Consider the following 20,000-nt stretch of genomic DNA (forward strand, 5'->3'; position numbering starts at 1 on the left):
CGTAGCTGATGATGCGCTCCCCCTCGCGCTTCAAAGTGAAGTGAGGCTCGAGCAAGATAACTCTCCCAAAGGAGCGCGCGGCGCAATCACGTTGAAAATACATTTGTATTAAAGAGAGAAAAGGGTAATTGGGAAATATCTGTTTTTTCCCCCTTCGTCTTCTTGACTTGGCGTTATAACGCGCCGCGCCGCATGTCAAATAAAATGATAGCAGTCAAGTAACTGAAAGACAAGACGCCACAGCCTCGACCGTCCGTCTGCGCAAGGATGTCAGTACAAGTGCGCCAGTGAGCGTGTGTTTTGAATTCAAATGGGAACCAACACACATCCACCATCCATGGCCGAAAAAATGTTAAATGCAGAGCCTGAGACGGAGCTTGAGCCCACTGAACGATAGACCACTATTCAACACGAGAATCAATTCATCATCTCCGCCGCGTCGTTACCATCATTTACCATAATGCAGAACGTGACATGCGTTAAGTGCGCTTTTCAAACATGGATGACAATGCGTTATAGGTTTCTCTATACGAATCTACTCAGCCAGGCATACTGAGAAACATAAGGAGGACGATATTAATGCACGTACCATATTGACTTCAGACACCATGTCTATGCTGGCTATGTCTATATTCATCCCCACTGCCACCGGCGCACCTGTGAAGCGAAGAAAAACAGCTTATTAATAAAAGGAGAAGGGGATTATTTATTTACCTATTAGAAATAAGAATTTAGTGACCGTTATTCTAGAATGTGGTACCGTTATTCTAGAATGTGGTACCGTTATTCTAGAATGTGGTACCGTTATTCTAGAATGTGGTACCGTTATTCTAGAATGTGGTACCGTTATTCTAGAATGTGGTGACCGTTATTCTAGAATTTGGTGACCGTTATTCTAGAATGTGGTGACCGTTATTCTAGAATGTGGTGACCGTTATTCTAGAATTTGGTGACCGTTATTCTAGAATGTGGTACCGTTATTCTAGAATGTGGTGACCGTTATTCTAGAATGTGGTACCGTTATTCTAAAATTTAGTGACCGTTATTCTAGAATGTGGTACCGTTATTCTAGAATTTGGTGACCGTTATTCTAGAATGTGGTACCGTTATTCTAGAATTTGGTGACCGTTATTCTAGAATGTGGTACCGTTATTCTAGAATGTGGTGACCGTTATTCTAGAATGTGGTACCGTTATTCCACCAGTAGGTTGCTATCTATGATAGATCGCCACGTTCTCTCATCAATGTACATGATAAATGTTTTATGCAGTCTTAATGATTCTCATCGTCAATTAAAAATGGCTATAATCATCAGCATCCTCATTTGGAACTCCGTTGATGATTTTCGTTTCAGACAGAACGGTAGGCAACCAGAAGTTCAATAGGCTCGATCAGCAAGTTAAGAGACCCTTCTTCTGCACACAGAATAGACTAGCATGTCGTATTTCATCATTTGAAGGTGGTACATTGGAAAAGGTTTTTGGTGACGGGGAAAAAAACGGTTTTATTTGGATGGTAGGCTATTACACTGTAATATCACTGTAATTGGAGACGTAGCCTGGTCTATGGATTGAACATTGATCATGAGGGGAAAATTGTACCAGAGGTTTTTGCAGCAATTCATTAAACATGTATAGCACCGCGCGTCATAAATGGCAGCAAACATGACATTCATCATCTCGATTTGCTTTCCTTTTGTCTTTCTTCTTACCTCCGAAATCTGGCCTCAGCCGAATGTCGTAGCCTTTCATCAGTCTGTCGACCGTGTCTTTAACCAGCGGCATATTACTGGGATCCCTCAGATCTTTGGCGCTGAGGGGAAAGAGAACAGAGGGGGTCGGCGTGCATATAGCTACTTAAAGACAAGATACAGCGGGATGGCGTGTTAAATAGCCTAGGATACATGCCATGCAATGGAATTGAATAATGCGCGTAAAAACACTCATTCTAATTTACCTTTGCGCACAGCAGATAAAAGTAAAAAAGAACGAAAACGTTAAAATTCCAAAGTGGTTTTTCCTGAGCTTCCCCATCGTAACAGTTTTGATGCGAGTGAGGAGAACGCACATCCAACTTCCTCCAGAAAGCTCCGAGAACCCAATGAGGAGCGCATGCGTACATCCTACCAGAAGATCAAACACTGGCTGGTGATGATGGTGGATGAGCCGTTTCCATTGCTGAGAAACAAATTAAAGGAACAAGTGGATGGATGAGCGTAATGAAGAGAACATCTTATGCCATCCCGACCCGACCACTAGAACCTAACAGCCGAAATACAATTAGTATCATTCCAGATTAAGCCTTATATTGGCTTATGTTGATAGTTGAGAGAACTTTGCAATGAACAGTGCAAACCAATTAATACAATCAATAGGATATAATGTATTATATTAAAATCAATAGGATATAGTGTATTATATTAAAATCAATAGGATATAATGTATGATATTAAAATCAATAGGATATAGTGTATTATATTAAAATCAATAGGATATAATGTATGATATTAAAATCAATAGGATATAGTGTATTATATTAAAATCAATAGGATATAATGTATTAAATTAAAATCAATAGGATATAGTGTATTATATTAAAATCAATAGGATATAATGTATGATATTAAAATCAATAGGATATAATGTATTATATTAAAATCAATAGGATATAGTGTATTATATTAAAATCAATAGGATATAATGTATTATATTAAAATCAATAGGATATAATGTATTATATTAAAATCAATAGGATATAGTGTATTTTATATTCAAATCAATAGGATATAGTGTATTTTATATTCAAATCAATAGGATATAGTGAATTACAGTATTAGACATTGTCAGACTCTCACAAATTTAAAGTCAACAAAGTTTATTGTGTCAAATGTTGTGACAATCATTCTAACTTCTCAGAAGACGTTGGTAGCAAGACATTAAATCATTAAATCTACAGACACACATCACATCAACTCAGACTATATGATAACATTAATAAAACGTATGTTAATATAAAAACAAGTACAATAATAACAATAGCCAACATTTGTCTTTCACATCATGTGTGTAGAAAATGTTTACCTTGCACATATAACCATATGTATTACACAGCCCTGGTTTAGAGCAGCTCAAGTCATTGACTCAATTCAAACATTGCTGGCTATGACCAAACGCCTCATAGTCCTACCTATAATAAAAACATCCAGATATTACATCCAACTCTAAATGTGATCCCAGAGTGTTTTAAAGAGGCTACACGAACACAGCAACTGTTGAAATATCACATCAAATAGAAAATAAAAAGCAATACATATAAAAACAAGGTAATCCCCAGGTTCTGTGCAGGCAGTGTTTTCAGAGGCCTGTCTATGTACTATGAATCATCAGTCTTTTAAAGCCCCGCATGCAGTCTTTTTCATTTTCAAAATCACCACTGTACATCTAGTAAAATCACCACTGTACGTCTAGTAAAATCACCACTGTGCGTCTAGTTAAATCACCACTGTACGTCTAGTTAAATCACCACTGTACATCTAGTTAAATCACCACTGTACATCTAGTTAAATCACCACTACGTCTAGTTAAATCACCACTACGTCTAGTTAAATCACCACTGTACGTCTAGTTAAATCACCACTGTACGTCTAGTTAAATCACCACTACGTCTAGTTAAATCACCACTGTACGTCTAGTTAAATCACCACTGTACGTCTAGTTAAATCACCACTACGTCTAGTTAAATCACCACTGTACGTCTAGTTAAATCACCACTGTACGTCTAGTTAAATCACCACTGTACGTCTAGTTAAATCACCACTACGTCTAGTTAAATCACCACTGTACGTCTAGTTAAATCACCACTGTACGTCTAGTTAAATCACCACTGTACGTCTAGTTAAATCACCACTGTACGTCTAGTTAAATCACCACTGTACGTCTAGTTAAATCACCACTGTACGTCTAGTTAAATCACCACTGTACGTCTAGTTAAATCACCACTGTACGTCTAGTTAAATCACCACTACGTCTAGTTAAATCACCACTGTACATCTAGTAAAATCACCACTACGTCTAGTTAAATCACCACTGTACATCTAGTTAAATCACCACTGTACGTCTAGTTAAATCACCACTGTACGTCTAGTTAAATCACCACTGCGTCTAGTTAAATCACCACTACGTCTAGTTAAATCACCACTGTACATCTAGTAAAATCACCACTGCGTCTAGTTAAATCACCACTGTGTCTAGTTAAATCACTGTGTGTTTATTTCATGAAAAGAACTCCACATATATTTTGTATAATTTATTTAGCTGAGCCTCCTTTTTCTATTGAAATGCTCAGTCTGATCGTGTGATCGTGTTGATACAAAATTAAATGTATTTACATACACAATCCTGATTGGCAGATAGGATTGTCTAGACTCTAGAGAGCCTACCCCGCTTACCCCTTCAAAGTAGGAAGATGCATATGCAAATAAAAGATGACTGGTCATTGGTCAGAATAATCAGATCAGATTATGATGTCATGCTATGGATCGAAAATTCCATAGATGTGGTAAAGGAGTCAATGGAACATTCAACAAATCTGACCTAACAAAGTGGATATTCGTCAAATTCGTCTTGATTTATACATTATAACAGGCCCACAATGAGGTTAGTTATGTCTGATTTGGATACATTTGGCTGTTTTCGTTGCATAACATTTAGAAGTAGTCCCTTTTCAGGTTTAGAAGAAGTGATTGCTAAATGCTAACTTCTGTTTGTATAAGCTGGTAGCATAGCTAGCATACAGAAATCTGTGGTGCTAGGCAAAGTCATTTTTAACTGTAATGCAGTTGATTGGTGATGATGACATGAATATGTGTTGGGGTTGACATCCATAAAAACATTATACTCCTATTTTTACCTCAACATAGTGTGAAATACAGATATAAAACAATATACTCATTTTGCTGGGGGGTAATGAGGACATTCTTTCCCCCACGGCCGTTTCCCCCACGGCCGTTTCCCCCACGCGTTTTCGTGGCAATTCCACTGTTTTGGTCAAGTTAGATTGACCTCTTTACCACATCTATCTTACCCGAACAGGCTTAAATTCCAGACATAATTTTCAACATTTCTAAGTGTTATTTCGACCTCATAGTGTGGAAATATTATTAAAACAAACAGGAAAATCACTGCCACGTTAATGCAACCAGAAGTAGAGCCCTGATGGGGAGGACAGAGAATGTAGAAAGAGAAATTCAGTCAGTGAGTCACACAATTCATATTGTCAAGTTGAGTAGAGTTCTATTTCACAGGCCATGTAATAAAACATAAAATAAGAGAAAGGAGAAGAGAGGAGGGGGGACGAGAGAGGAGAGGGGATGAGAGAGAGGAGAGGGGACGAGAGAGAGGAGAGGGGACGAGAGAGAGGAGAGGGGATGAGAGAGAGGAGAGGGGATGAGAAAGAGGAGAGGGGACGAGAGAGAGGAGAGGAGAGAGGAGAGGGGACGAGAGAGAGGAGAGGGGATGAGAGAGAGGAGAGGGGATGAGAGAGAGGAGAGGGGACGAGAGAGAGGAGAGGGGACGAGAGAGGAGAGGGGATGAGAGAGAGGAGAGGGGACGAGAGAGAGGAGAGGGGACGAGAGAGAGGAGAGGGGACGAGAGAGAGGAGAGGGGATGAGAGAGAGGAGAGGGGATGAGAAAGAGGAGAGGGGACGAGGGAGAGGAGAGGGGGTGAGAGAGAGGAGAGGGGACGAGAGAGAGGAGAGGGGATGAGAAAGAGGAGAGGGGACGAGAGAGAGGAGAGGGGACAAGAGAGAGGAGAGGGGACGAGAGAGAAGAGAGGGGATGAGAGAGAGGAGAGGGGATGAGAAAGAGGAGAGGGGACGAGAGAGAGGAGAGGGGATGAGAAAGAGGAGAGGGGACGAGAGAGAGGAGAGGGGACGAGAGAGGAGAGGGGATGAGAGAGAGGAGAGGGGACGAGAGAGAGGAGAGGGGACGAGAGAGAGGAGAGGGGATGAGAGAGAGGAGAGGGGATGAGAGAGGAGGAAAGTGGAGGAGAGAGGAGAATAGGGAAGAGGAGAGGAGAGGGGGATGAGGCTCTGCTCCTCTCTCCATTTCTCTTGGATCAGTGTTGTAGTGGGGCCTGTGACTCTGTAGAGCACAGCAGGCTTCTGAACAGCATTGGTTCACTGTTGCATCACCAGTTACAGACATCATAGATTATATCATCCACTTCTTTTTGATTTGTGTGTTTCTCCGTTTGTGTGTGTGTGTGTGTGTGTGTGCGTGCATACGTGCATGCGTGTTGGTGCATGTCTTCAGGGATGCTGGAGAATCAGAAGTACCAAATGCATCCATGTTTAAAGCACCGCTCTGCCAAGGACAAGGACATCTCTTCACCAACTGATCCCAGCAGGTCTGGGCAGAACAAAGTGTAAACAGAATAGACATGAGGTCGGAAAATAAGTCGTTTTTTTTTTATTCATTTCCAGTGTGGATTGAAAGTAATGTGAACGTTGAGTACATGTTGGTAGAGCGAAGGACAGAGATGAATGAACAAGGTGTCTAGATGACATCAGTTGGAGCACAGGGCTCAATCCTCTCTGCAAGGACAGAAACACACAGAGACAGAAACACACATGAGGAATGAGAGCAGGGCAAACCACACACACACACACACACACACACAGTGTAGAGATGTAGATATCTTTCCATGATAATGATATGCTGTACATTACAGTAATGCTCTCTCTCTCTGTCTCTATACTACAAAGGTACGAAGTCAGAGACACTGTGCCCTCTGTCCTCGGAATAAACTTTTAAAACTCAGAGATAAGAATTGAAGACATCATTTCCAGTAGCTACAGCAGGGTCCACTATCTTGTCTCTGTCCTCGGAATAAACTCTTAAAACTCAGAGATAAGAATTGAAGACATCATTTCCAGTAGCTACAGCAGGGTCCACCATCTTGTCTCTGTCCTCGGAATAAACTCTTAAAACTCAGAGATAAGAATTGAAGACATCATTTCCAGTAGCTATTGCAGGGTCCACCATCTTGTCTCTGTCCTCTGAATAAACTCTTAAAACTCAGTGATAAGAATTGAAGACATCATTTCCAGTAGCTATTAGCAGGGTCCACCATCTTGTCTCTGTCCTTGTACTGCAGAACATTCTCAACATAACAAGCATCAACATTCTGTGACAGGAACATGATGGGCAGATTTACACTCCACACTCTTATGTAACGACTTCTCCCTGTGTGTGTGTGTGTGTGTGTGTGTGTGTGTGTGTGTCTCTCTCTCATGTCTCTTCATCAGCTCTCTCTCTCTCCCCCTCTCTCTCTCTCTCTCTCTCTCTCTCCTATGTTTCTGTCTCCTCTCTCCCCCCTCCCTCTCTCTCTCTCTCTGTAGTCTTTCTCCCTCTTGTCTCTGTATAATGTATGTGTGTGTCTATGTGCGTGTCTATGTATGTGAGTGAGTGTGTGTGTGTGTCTATGTATGTGAGTGTGTGTCTATGTGCGTGTCTATGTATGTGCGTGTATGTGTGTGTGTGTGTGTGTGAGCGTCTCCCTCTCTCAGTCAGACAGAGCTTTGTGTTCTCTAAGTGGCTCAGTTACAAGAGGAGGAAAGTGAATAGTTGCTTTTCCTGTCTCTCTCTGTCTCTCAAATCCACTCCCTGTGGAGAAGGAGCATTATTATTCAAATGGCTGTCTGCACCCTATTCCCTCTGTAGTACATTACTTCTAACTAGAGCTCTATGGACCCTGAGGGTGGCAGGCGACCTAGTGGTGGGCCCTGGGGGCGGCAGGCGGCCTAGTGGTGGGCCCTGGGGGCGGCAGGCGGCCTAGTGGTGGACCCTGGGGGCGGCAGGCGGCCTAGTGGTGGGCCCTGGGGGCGGCAGGCGGCCTAGTGGTGGGCCCTGGAGGCGGCAGGCGGCCTAGTGGTGGGCCCTGGGGGCGGCAGGCGGCCTAGTGGTGGGCCCTGGGGACGGCAGGCGGCCTAGTGGTGGGCCCTGGGGGCGGCAGGCGGCCTAGTGGTGGGCCCTGGGGGCGGCAGGCGGCCTAGTGGTGGGCCCTGGGGACGGCAGGCGGCCTAGTGGTGGGCCCTGGGGGCGGCAGGCGGCCTAGTGCTCTACTATAAATCTAACTGAAAAGCGCACATATCCCTCTCTGTCTCTCCTTCCTTCCCCTCCTCTCTCTCTCCCCCTCCTTCCCCCATCTCTCTCCATCTTTCCCTCCTTCCCTCTCTCTCTCTCCCTCCCCCCCTTTCTGTCTCTCTCTCCCTCTCCTTCCCCCTCTCTCTCTCTCTCTCTCTGATGTTAGATGACAACAGAACCATCTAACATCCTTCAGCTAGCGACCCCCTTCCCCTTTTGTGTCTACAACTCCTGAGGCTGTTCCAGCGTCAGACATTGTTCATGTCTTTACAGTCTGGATAAAAGTCTGACAAAAACACTGGGTAGTAATTGAGAGCAGTAACATACAGTGGGTCTGTGTTGTGTTGTTGATACATATTCAGAACGGTCAAATATGCAGCTGATACTGTGTGTTCCAAATGGCCCCCTATGGGCCCTGGTCAAAAGTAGTGCACTACCCTATGAGCCCCGGTCGATGTTAGGACCTTGTCACCGGTGTTATTGTTTAACTTCTCTTGGGTAGGGGGCAGTATTTTGACATCCGGATGAAAGGCGTGCCTGTAGTAAACTGCCTGCTACTCAGGCTCAGAAGGTAGGATATGCATATTATTAGTAGATTTGGATAGAAAACTGTTTGAATGATGTCTGTGAGTATAACAGAACTCATATGGCAGGCAAAAACCTGAGAAAAATCCAACCAGGAAGTGTGGAAATCTGAGGTTTGTAGTTTTTCAAGTGATTGCCTATACAGTATACAGTGACTTAGGGTTCATTTTGCACTTCCTAAGGCTTCCACTAGATGTCAACAGTCTTTAGAACCTTGTTTCATGCCTCTACTGTTACTGGGGAGAGAATAAGAGCTGACTCAACAAGTGGACTGCCTGAGGCCAATGAGTTGTTTACTGCGCGGTCACACAGGTGCGCCGTTCCTTCTTTTTCCTCTGTAATGAATACGCTATTGTCCGGTTGGAATATTATCGAATATTTATGATAAAAAGACCCTAAGGATAGATTTTAAACATCGTTTGACATGTTTCTACGAACGGTAATGGAACTTTTTGACTTTTCGTCTAGGGTTTTGCACTCGCGCATTGTGCCTTTGGAATAGTGATCTGAACGCGCGAACAAAATTGAGTTATTTGGACATAAATATGGAGTTTATCGAACAAAACAAACATTTCTTGTGGAAGTGGGATTCCTGGGAGTGCATTCCGACGAAGATCAGCAAAGGTAAGTGAAGATTTATAATACTATTTCTGAGTTTTGTTGACTCCAGAACTTGGCGGGTAACTGTATAGCTTGCTTTGATGGCTGAGCTCTGTACTCAGAATATTGAACAATGCGCTTTCGCCGTAAAGCTATTTTGAAATCAGACACAGCGGTTGCATTAACCTGTTTAGGATAGGGGGCAGTATTTTCACGGCCGGATAAAAAACGTACCCGATTTAATCTGGTTATTACTCCTGCCCAGAAACTAGAATATGCATATAATTAGTAGATGTGGATAGAAAACACCCTAAAGTTTCTAAAACTGTTTGAATGGTGTCTGTGAGTATAACAGAACTCATATGGCAGGCCAAAACCTGAGAAGATTCCATACAGGAAGTGCTCTCTCTGACCATTTCTTGTCCTTCTATAGCCTCTTTATGGAAAATAGAGGATCTCTGCTGTAACGTGACACTTTCTAAGGCTCCCATAGGCTCTCAGAAGGCGCCAGAACGGGGAATGATGACTCTGCAGTCCCTGGGCGAAAAACAGTAGGGCTTTTGGAAAGTGGTCGTTCTGAGAACAATGACACGGGTGAGCGCGTGCATGTGAAGACTCCATTTTCTATTTTCAGTGTTTGAATGAAAACAAGGTCTCCCGGTCGGAATATTATCGCTATTTTACGAGAAAAATTGCATAAAAATTGATTTTAAACAGCGTTTGACATGCTTCGAAGTACGGTAATGGAAAATTTTGAATTTTTTTGTCACGATACGTGCCGGCGCGTCACCCTTCGGATAGTGTCTTGAACGCAAGAACAAAACGCAGTAATTTGGATATAACTATGGATTATTTGGAACCAAAACAACATTGGGTGTTGAAGTAGAAGTCCTGGGAGTGCATTCTGACGAAGAACAGCAAAGGTAATCCAATTTTTCTTATAGTAAATCTGAGTTTGGTGAGTGTCAAACTTGGTGGTTATCAAAATAGCTAGCCATGATGGCCGGGCTATCTACTCAGAATATTGCAAAATGTGCTTTCACCGAAAAGCTATTTTAAAATCGTACATTGCATAAAAGAGTTCTGTATTTATAATTCTTAAAATAATTGTTATGTTTTTTGTGAACGTTTATCGTGAGTAATTTAGTAAATTCACCGGAAGTGTTCGGTGGGTATGCTAGTTCTGAACGTCACATGCTAATGTAAAAAGCTGGTTTTTGATATAAATATGAACTTGATTGAACAAAACATGCATGTATTGTATAACATAATGTCCTAGGAGTGTCATCTGATGAAGATCATCAAAGGTTAGTGCTGCGTTTAGCTGTGGTTTTGGTTTTTGTGACATTATATGCTAGCTTGAAAAATGGGTGTGTGATTATTTCTGGCTGGGTACTCTCCTGACATAATCTAATGTTTTGCTTTCGTTGTAAAGCCTTTTTGAAATCGGACAATGTGGTTAGATAAAGGAGAGTCTTGTCTTTAAAATGGTGTAAAATAGTCATATGTTTGAAAAATGGAAGTTTTGGGATTTTTGAGGAGTTTGTAATTCGCGCCACGCCCTATCATTGGATATTGGCGAGGCGTTCCGCTAGCGGAACATCTAGATGTAAGAGGTTTTAAGGAGAAGTGTATCTATAATTCTTTCAATAACTGTTGTACATTTTATCATCGTTTATGATGAGTATTTTTGTAAATTGATGTGCTCATTCATCGGGAGTTTTGGAGGCAAAACATTTTCTGAACATCACGCGTCAATGTAAAATGGGTTTTTTGGATATAAATATGAACTTTATCGAACAAAACATACATGTATTGTGTAACATTGAGTCCTGGGAGTGTCATCTGATGAAGATCGTCAAAGGTTAGTGATTCATTTTAGCTGTATTTCTGTTTTTTGTGACGCCTCTCCTTGCTTGGAAAATGGCTGTGTGGTTTTTCTTGTCTCACCGCTGTCCTAACATAATCTAATGTTATGCTTTCGCCGTAAAGCCTTTTTGAAATCGGACAATGTGGTTGGATTAACGAGAAGTGTATCTTTAAAATGGGATATAATAGTTGTATGTTTGAGAAATTTGAATTATGAAATTTTTGTTGTTTTGAATTTGCCGCCCTGCTATTTCACTGGCTTTTGAATAGTGTGTCCCGCGGGTGGGACGCTAGCGTCCCACATACCCCAGAGAGGTTAATGTTAGGAGCTTCTCACCGATGTTACTAAAGACTGCCTGTTTTATGTTAGCACCTTCTCAACAGTGTTACTGAAGACTGTTTGTTTTATGTTTGCACCTTCTCAACAATTTTACTGAAGACTGTTTGTTTTGTCTAAGTTGAATTATGTTTGATGAGCTGTAGTGTTGACAGTGGACAGTAATAAGGGATGCTTGTTGTCCATTGATCTGTTTCAGTTCACTGTTTACAGCTGTATATTTGACCATTCTATATCCACAACACAGGCGTTTAATTCTCTCTCTGTGTCCCAAATGGCACCACGCTCCCTATGTAGGGTACTACTGTTGACAATGTCCTAACATTAAACAATAACACCAGTGACAAGGTCCTAACATTAAAACAATAACACCAGTGACAAGGTCCTAACATTAAAAACAATAACACCAGTGACAAGGTCCTAACATTAAAACAATAACACCAGTGACAAGGTCCTAACATTAAAACAATAACACCAGTGACAAGGTCCTAATATTAAACAATAACACTAGTGACAAGGTCCTAACATTAAACAGTAACACCGGTGACAAGGTCCTAACATTAAAACAATAACACCAGTGACAAGGTCCTAACATTAAAACAATAACACCAGTGACAAGGTCCTAACATTAAAACAATAACACCAGTGACAAGGTCCTAACATAAAAGTTATGACCAAAATGTCAAACTTTATCTGTTTTTTTCATTGCAATGACACACCAGTGACAAGGTCCTAACATTAAAACAATAACACCAGTGACAAGGTCCTAACATTAAAACAATAACACCAGTGACAAGGTCCTAACATAAAAGTTATGACCAAAATGTCAAACTTTATCTGTTTTTTCATTGCAATGACACACCAGTGTCTTTGCAATGAAGTCTTTTCACTACTTGTAGTATTTTAGTGTGATAGAGATGAATAGCTCTGGTCTGACACTAGAAGGTCGGGAGCCTGCAGGTTTTCTGTTCTACCTGATAATTCATTGCACACACCTGGGGCATCATTTATAAACGTTGCTTCGGGACACAAAAGAAGGCGTATGCCACTTTCTAAGCAAACTTTGGGTTTAATAAAAAAAAAACATTTACTTGACGGGAGAATGTGCGGTCCTCCTCGGACACTTTGACCCATACCTACGCACATAAACTGGAGAAATTAGAAACTGCAACTTGATGGCTGAAACTCGAGAAACGCTTTGAAATTGATACCATTGTGTAAAATACATCGAAATATTACCTTTCACGTATTATATATGAAGAGTTCCCTGGAGTGCACAAAAAAAAACATGATTTAGGATAATAAATACAAACGGATATATCTGTTTTTGCAAAAGAACCTCTCAAATATGTTGTACGGTTTAATCAGGAATAATTTAATTGGATCTAATTATTAAACAATACTTGCATGTTATGAAATGTATTCTCATGAATAATAATGTGAACAGTAAGACAAATGACGTTTAAACTGATGCTGTTTTCGACGCCTCAGTAGGGCACATACGAGTGCACAGTTTCATATATTTTTTATCACATGTTCGTTGTGCAGAACTGTGAATGTGATAATGTGCCTCTGTCATTGTCAGTTACAATCAGGGTAATTACCACACCTGAAGGTGTTACGCAATTCGGTAGCTTTGACGATCAAATGGGTGGGTATAAAAAGGCATGCAATTACAATGCGTAATGACGCACAATGGCTGCTTTGACACTGTTGGAAGATTTGGCGAATTTTCAGAGACCAGAAAGATTTACTGGCCAATGATCAAATCAAATCAAATGTATTTATATAGCCCTTCTTACATCAGCTGATATCTCAAAGTGCTGTACAGAAACCCAGCCTAAAATCCCAAACAGCAAACAATGCAGGTGTAGAAGCACGGTGGCTAGGAAAAACTCCCTAGAAAGGCCAAAACCTAGGAAGAAACCTAGAGAGGAACCAGGCTATGAGGGGTGGCCAGTCCTCTTCTGGCTGTGCCGGGTGGAGATTATAACAGCACATGGCCTAGATGTTCAAATGTTCATAAATGACCAGCATGGTCAAATAATAATAATCATAGTAGTTGTCGAGGGTGCAACAAGTCAGCACCTCAGGAGTAAGTGTCAGTTGGCTTTTTCATAGCCGATCTTTGAGAGTATCTCTACCGCTCCTGCTGTCTCTAGAGAGTTGAAAACAGCAGGTCTGGGACAGGTAGCACGTCCGGTGAATAGGTCAGGGTTCCAGCAGTTCTGGGACAGCAGGTCTGGGACAGGTAGCACGTCTGGTGAACAGGTCAGGGTTCCATAGCTGCAGGCAGAACAGTTGAAACTGGAGCAGCAGCACGGCCAGGTGAACTGGGGACAGCAAGGAGTCATCAAGCCAGGTAGTCCTGAGGCATGGTCCTAGGGCTCAGGTCCTCCGAGTGAGTGGCTTATGATCCGGTTCCGATTACCAAGAGCCATTCTCTTGGATCTCTGTGCTGTAGTGGGTCCAGGTTTACGGAGACGCACCAGCCGAAACCAAGCCGTGCCTGTCCCATGTCAAGTCCTGACAACCCTCGGATTTCTGGCAACCGGCTGACCGGTCAGGGATCTCTCAGCCAACCTTTAGCCGCGTTATGCCAGACGTGTTAGGAGGTATAATTGGCTTGACGCACGTCTACATGAAGTTACCTTACACGGTGGGTGAATAAAATAAAATAAAAAGTGCAATTTGCAGCAATGTCCAGTTTCCCAAAATGTAATCGGTGCTGTTGACTGCACTCATGTTGCTATAAGGGCACCGAGTGCGAATGAATTTGCGTTAACTGAACGTTAATGTCCAAATCATCATGTGATGCGGACATGGTACTAGCGTAGGGGTCTGGGTCAACCCATGTCTCATTCATATGGCGAAACAGTAGTGTTGGGCGCAGACTTGAGGCCGGAGCTGTGCGTGATGGCTGGCTTCTAGGTACCGATGAGTAATGTAGAAATATTAAATCAATTGCAATTTCTCTACTGCAGTGCCTAACCCATTCACTAACCTTGCAGGCAACAGTGGATATCCCCCTCAAGCGGTGGCTGCTCACCCCTTTCTCCAACCCACAGAGCGAAGAGGATCTACAACGTGCGCCATTGCCAGGTACACTCTGTTGTGGAGCACTTCTGAAGGGCAGATGGCGCTGCCTCGATTCCTCAGGCGGAAACCTTTTATACAAGCCTGAAAAGGCCTGCGACATTGAGGGCGTGTGCTGTGCTACATAATGTGTTACAGCTAAGGAATGTGGCTTTACTCCCTGACAGGTTGGTTGTTGGCTCCTATCCCCAGGCGTTTATTTATGTTATTTCCCCTTTATTTAACCAGGTAGGCTAGTTGAGAACAAGTTCTCATTTGCAACTGCGACCTGGCCAAGATAAAGCAAAGCAATTCGACACACAACAACAGTTACACATGGAATAAACAAAACATACAGTCAATAATACAGTAGAACAAAAGAAAACAAAGTCTATATACAGTGAGTGCAAATGAGGTAAGTTAAGGCAATAAATTGGCCATGGTGGTGAAGTAATTACAATATAGCAATTAAACACTGGAATGGTAGATGTGCAGAAGATGAATGTGCAAGTAGAGATACTGGGGTGCAAAGGAACAAGATAAATAAATAAATACAGTATGGGGATGAGGTAGGTAGATAGATGGGCTGTTTACAGATGGGCTATGTACAGGTGCAGTGATCTGTGAGCTACTCTGACAGCTGGTGCTTAAAGCTAGTGACGGAGATATGAGGCTCCAGCTTCAGTGATTTTTGCAGTTCGTTCCAGTCATTGGCAGCAGAGAACTGGAAGGAAAGACGACCAAAGGAGGAATTGGCTTTGGGGGTGACCAGTGAGATACCTGCTGGAGCGCGTGCTGCTATGGTGACCAAAGGCGGCACGGTGCGCCAGCATGTGAATGTGATGCGCGCTTGTAAGAACAAGGTATGAAACATAACACTGAGTAATTCTTTCAATGTACAGCTTCTGTCAAAACATTTATTTCCTTCAACTCCTTGGCAATCTCGTTAATAGCGTCGACGGTGTCTCTATGTGTTTGCAGGACTGCATCTGCGAGGACACGGCCGCTGGAGGGTTGTGACGTACGAGGTGCAGTGGAGACGCTGGGGCTGGAACACTCAGCTCCTGCTCAGCTGCAGCACCACCGACCCCGCTGGAACACTCAGCTCCTGCTCAGCTGCAGCACCACCGACCCCGCTGGAACACTCAGCTCCTGCTCAGCTGCAGCACCACCGACCCCGCTGGAACACTCAGCTCCTGCTCAGCTGCAGCACCACCGACCCCGCTGGAACACCCAGCTCCTGCTCAGCTGCAGCACCACCGACCCCGCTGGAACACTCAGCTCCTGCTCAGCTGCCAGCACCACCGACCCCGCTGGAACACTCAGCTCCTGCTCAGCTGCAGCACCACCGCCCCCGCTGGAACACTCAGCTCCTGCTCAGCTGCAGCACCACCGACCCCGCTGGAACACTCAGCTCCTGCTCAGCTGCAGCACCACCGACCCCGCTGGAACACTCAGCTCCTGCTCAGCTGCAGCACCACCGACCCCGCTGGAACACTCAGCTCCTGCTCAGCTGCAGCACCACCGACCCCGCTGGAACACTCAGCTCCTGCTCAGCTGCAGCACCACCGACCCCGCTGGAACACTCAGCTCCGTCTCAGCTGCAGTACCACCGACCCCGCTGGAACACTCAGCTCCGTCTCAGCTGCAGTACCACCGACCCCGCTGGAACACTCGGCGACTAAAAATAATATAAAATGTAAATTGTTGGTAAATAAATGTTTAAACTTGAATGCATTTGGTTTACTCTTTTCAAACGAGGGAATACAAATGACATACCTGGATCATCCGGTGCGTCTGGCATGTCCGTGTCCCCCTGGGTCACTACTCCACTCAGGAGGGATTCCCCTATAATACCGGCAAGTCGCTCATCAAGGGGTTGAGCTCCGGTGTCCCCTTTCCTCCGCCGTGGCACAAACACTTTGTCTGTGTAAGGCAATGCGCCTTTTGGCCTCCACTTTTTTCTTCTGAGCCAGCAGCATTCACAGCGTCCGCAACATGCTGCCACTAACGCCTTTTTGGCATTTAATGCCAACACTGTCCACGAACATTTTTTTTTTTTTAATGTCTTGCTTCAACCTCCCCAAAAATAATTTCCATTTCACACTAGGTTACTTTTTTTTTGCCTTTCTGTCATCATGTAGTCAGTATGGAGGAATATTAGTTAGGGGCATTTCACTGACTATCTACAGGCAACTATGGGCGTTAAAAGGGTGGGACAAGATGTGCGCCAAATTTGGAGTTGATTGGGATTTATAAAGGGAAACCAGCGTGGGACATTCGTACACACACTGTTATAAATCAGACATTTGGTGCGTAAGCACTTTCTGTGTTTCGTCCATAAGCCACATTTTTACGTGAATCCTCCGCACAGTTTTATAAATGAGGCCCCTGGTCTAAACCAGTCCCTGATTAGAGAACAAAACAGTGGAACTGGCTTTGCGGTCCAGAGTTGAGTTTTAATGTCATAGACATTGTCAGAAACTGTATCTGGCCTGAAAATGCTATTTATTTTGAATGATCTTTGTATGGCCTACAAGTTTAGCCTACATTTTTTTGGGTCAACACAACTGGCTTGTTCCATGCTGTCCTAATAGTTTATTAACCCATACCTGGCCTGTTCCATGCTGTCCTAATAGTTTATTTACCCATACCTGGCCTGTTCCATGCTGTCCTAATAGTTTATTAACCCATACCTGGCCTGTTCCATGCTGTCCTAATAGTTTATTAACCCATACCTGGCCTGTTCCATGCTGTCCTAATGGTTTATTAACCCATACCTGGCCTGTTCCATGCTGTCCTAATAGTTTATTAACCCATACCTGGCCTGTTCCAGGCTGTCCTAATAGTTTATTAACCCATACCTGGCCTGTTCCATGCTGTCCTAATAGTTTATTAACCCATACCTGGCCTGTTCCATGCTGTCCTAATAGTTTATTAACCCATACCTGGCCTATTCCATGCTGTCCTAACAGTTTATTAACCCATACCTGGCCTGTTCCATGCTGTCCTAATAGTTTATTTACCCATACCTGGCCTGTTCCATGCTGTCCTAATAGTTTATTTACCCATACCTGGCCTGTTCCATGCTGTCCTAATAGTTTATTAACCCATACCTGGCCTGTTCCATGCTGTCCTAATAGTTTATTAACCCATACCTGGCCTGTTCCATGCTGTCCTAATAGTTTATTTACCCATACCTGGCCTGTTCCATGCTGTCCTAATAGTTTATTTACCCATACCTGGCCTGTTCCATGCTGTCCTAATAGTTTATTAACCCATACCTGGCCTGTTCCATGCTGTCCTAATAGTTTATTAACCCATACCTGGCCTGTTCCATGCTGTCCTAATGGTTTATTAACCCATACCTGGCCTGTTCCATGCTGTCCTAATAGTTTATTAACCCATACCTGGCCTATTCCATGCTGTCCTAATAGTTTATTAACCCATACCTGGCCTGTTCCATGCTGTCCTAATAGTTTATTAACCCATACCTGGCCTGTTCCATGCTGTCCTAATAGTTTATTTACCCATACCTGGCCTATTCCATGCTGTCCTAACAGTTTATTAACCCATACCTGGCCTGTTCCATGCTGTCCTAATAGTTTATTTACCCATACCTGGCCTGTTCCATGCTGTCCTAATAGTTTATTTACCCATACCTGGCCTGTTCCATGCTGTCCTAATAGTTTATTAACCCATACCTGGCCTGTTCCATGCTGTCCTAATAGTTTATTAACCCATACCTGGCCTGTTCCATGCTGTCCTAATAGTTTATTTACCCATACCTGGCCTGTTCCATGCTGTCCTAATAGTTTATTAACCCATACCTGGCCTGTTCCATGCTGTCCTAATAGTTTATTAACCCATACCTGGCCTATTCCATGCTGTCCTAATAGTTTATTAACCCATACCTGGCCTGTTCCATGCTGTCCTAATAGTTTATTAACCCATACCTGGCCTATTCCATGCTGTCCTAATAGTTTATTAACCCATACCTGGCCTGTTCCATGCTGTCCTAATAGTTTATTAACCCATACCTGGCCTGTTCCATGCTGTCCTAATAGTTTATTTACCCATACCTGGCCTGTTCCATGCTGTCCTAATAGTTTATTAACCCATACCTGGCCTGTTCCAGGCTGTCCTAATAGTTTATTAACCCATACCTGGCCTGTTCCATGCTGTCCTAATAGTTTATTAACCCATACCTGGCCTGTTCCATGCTGTCCTAATAGTTTATTAACCCATACCTGGCCTATTCCATGCTGTCCTAATAGTTATTTAAACCCATACCTGGCCTGTTCCATGCTGTCCTAATAGTTTATTAACCCATACCTGGCCTATCCATGCTGTCCTAAAGTTTATTAACCCATACCTGGCCTGCTCCATGCTGTCCTAATAGTTTTATTAACCCATACTGGCCTGTTCCATGCTGTCCTAATAGTTTATTTACCCATACCTGGCCTGTTCCATGCTGTCCTAATAGTTTATTAACCCATACCTGGCCTGTTCCAGGCTGTCCTAATAGTTTATTAACCCCTACCTGGCCTGTTCCATGCTGTCCTAATAGTTTTATTTACCCATACCTGGCCTGTTCCATGCTGTCCTAATAGTTTATTTAACCCATACCTGCCTGTTCCATGCTCTCCTAATAGTTATTAACCCCATACCTGGCCTGTTCCATGCTGTCCTAATAGTTTATTAACCCATACCTGGCCTGTTCCATGCTGTCCTAATAGTTTATTAACCCATACCTGGCCTGTTCCATGCTGTCCTAATAGTTTATTAACCCATACCTGGCCTGTTCCATGCTGTCCTAATAGTTTATTTACCCATACCTGGCCTGTTCCATGCTGTCCTAATAGTTTATTAACCCATACCTGGCCTGTTCCATGCTGTCCTAATAGTTTATTTACCCATACCTGGCCTGTTCCATGCTGTCCTAATAGTTTATTAACCCATACCTGGCCTGTTCCATGCTGTCCTAATAGTTTATTTACCCATACCTGGCCTGTTCCATGCTGTCCTAATAGTTTATTAACCCATACCTGGCCTGTTCCATGCTGTCCTAATAGTTTATTTACCCATACCTGGCCTGTTCCATGGTGTCCTAATAGTTTATTAACCCATACCTGGCCTGTTCCATGGTGTCCTAATAGTTTATTAACCCATACCTGGCCTGTTCCATGCTGTCCTAATAGTTTATTAACCCATACCTGGCCTATTCCATGCTGTCCTAATAGTTTATTTACCCATACCTGGCCTGTTCCATGCTGTCCTAATAGTTTATTAACCCATACCTGGCCTGTTCCATGCTGTCCTAATAGTTTATTAACCCATACCTGGCCTGTTCCATGCTGTCCTAATAGTTTATTAACCCATACCTGGCC

At 43.2% G+C, this 20,000-nt stretch overlaps 2 protein-coding genes across 3 annotated transcripts in view; both read right to left on the reverse strand.

The window, feature by feature from the left end:
* LOC115167402 (gamma-aminobutyric acid receptor subunit beta-2-like) overlaps positions 1-2,352 on the reverse strand; it is an 88,034-nt gene extending 85,682 nt beyond the window's left edge. The window contains exons 1-3 of one of the 2 annotated variants that reach the window (XM_029721811.1): positions 1,957-2,352; positions 1,712-1,812; positions 590-657 (exon numbers count right to left, since the gene is read on the reverse strand). In XM_029721811.1, the coding sequence (XP_029577671.1) occupies positions 590-657; positions 1,712-1,812; positions 1,957-2,069 (282 nt within the window). In that variant the 5' untranslated portion in view covers positions 2,070-2,352. The remainder of the gene's footprint in view (positions 1-589; positions 658-1,711; positions 1,813-1,956) is intronic. The other variant, XM_029721802.1, reaches the window with a different exon arrangement.
* A 4,107-nt stretch (positions 2,353-6,459) lies between these two features.
* LOC115167414 (gamma-aminobutyric acid receptor subunit alpha-4) overlaps positions 6,460-20,000 on the reverse strand; it is a 25,408-nt gene continuing 11,867 nt past the window's right edge. The window contains exon 10 of the mRNA XM_029721823.1: positions 6,460-6,592. Within this exon, the coding sequence (XP_029577683.1) occupies positions 6,583-6,592 (10 nt within the window). The 3' untranslated portion in view covers positions 6,460-6,582. The remainder of the gene's footprint in view (positions 6,593-20,000) is intronic.

The sequence above is a fragment of the Salmo trutta genome, chromosome 3, assembly GCF_901001165.1.
Source record: "Salmo trutta chromosome 3, fSalTru1.1, whole genome shotgun sequence".
Taxonomy (NCBI): domain Eukaryota; kingdom Metazoa; phylum Chordata; class Actinopteri; order Salmoniformes; family Salmonidae; genus Salmo; species Salmo trutta.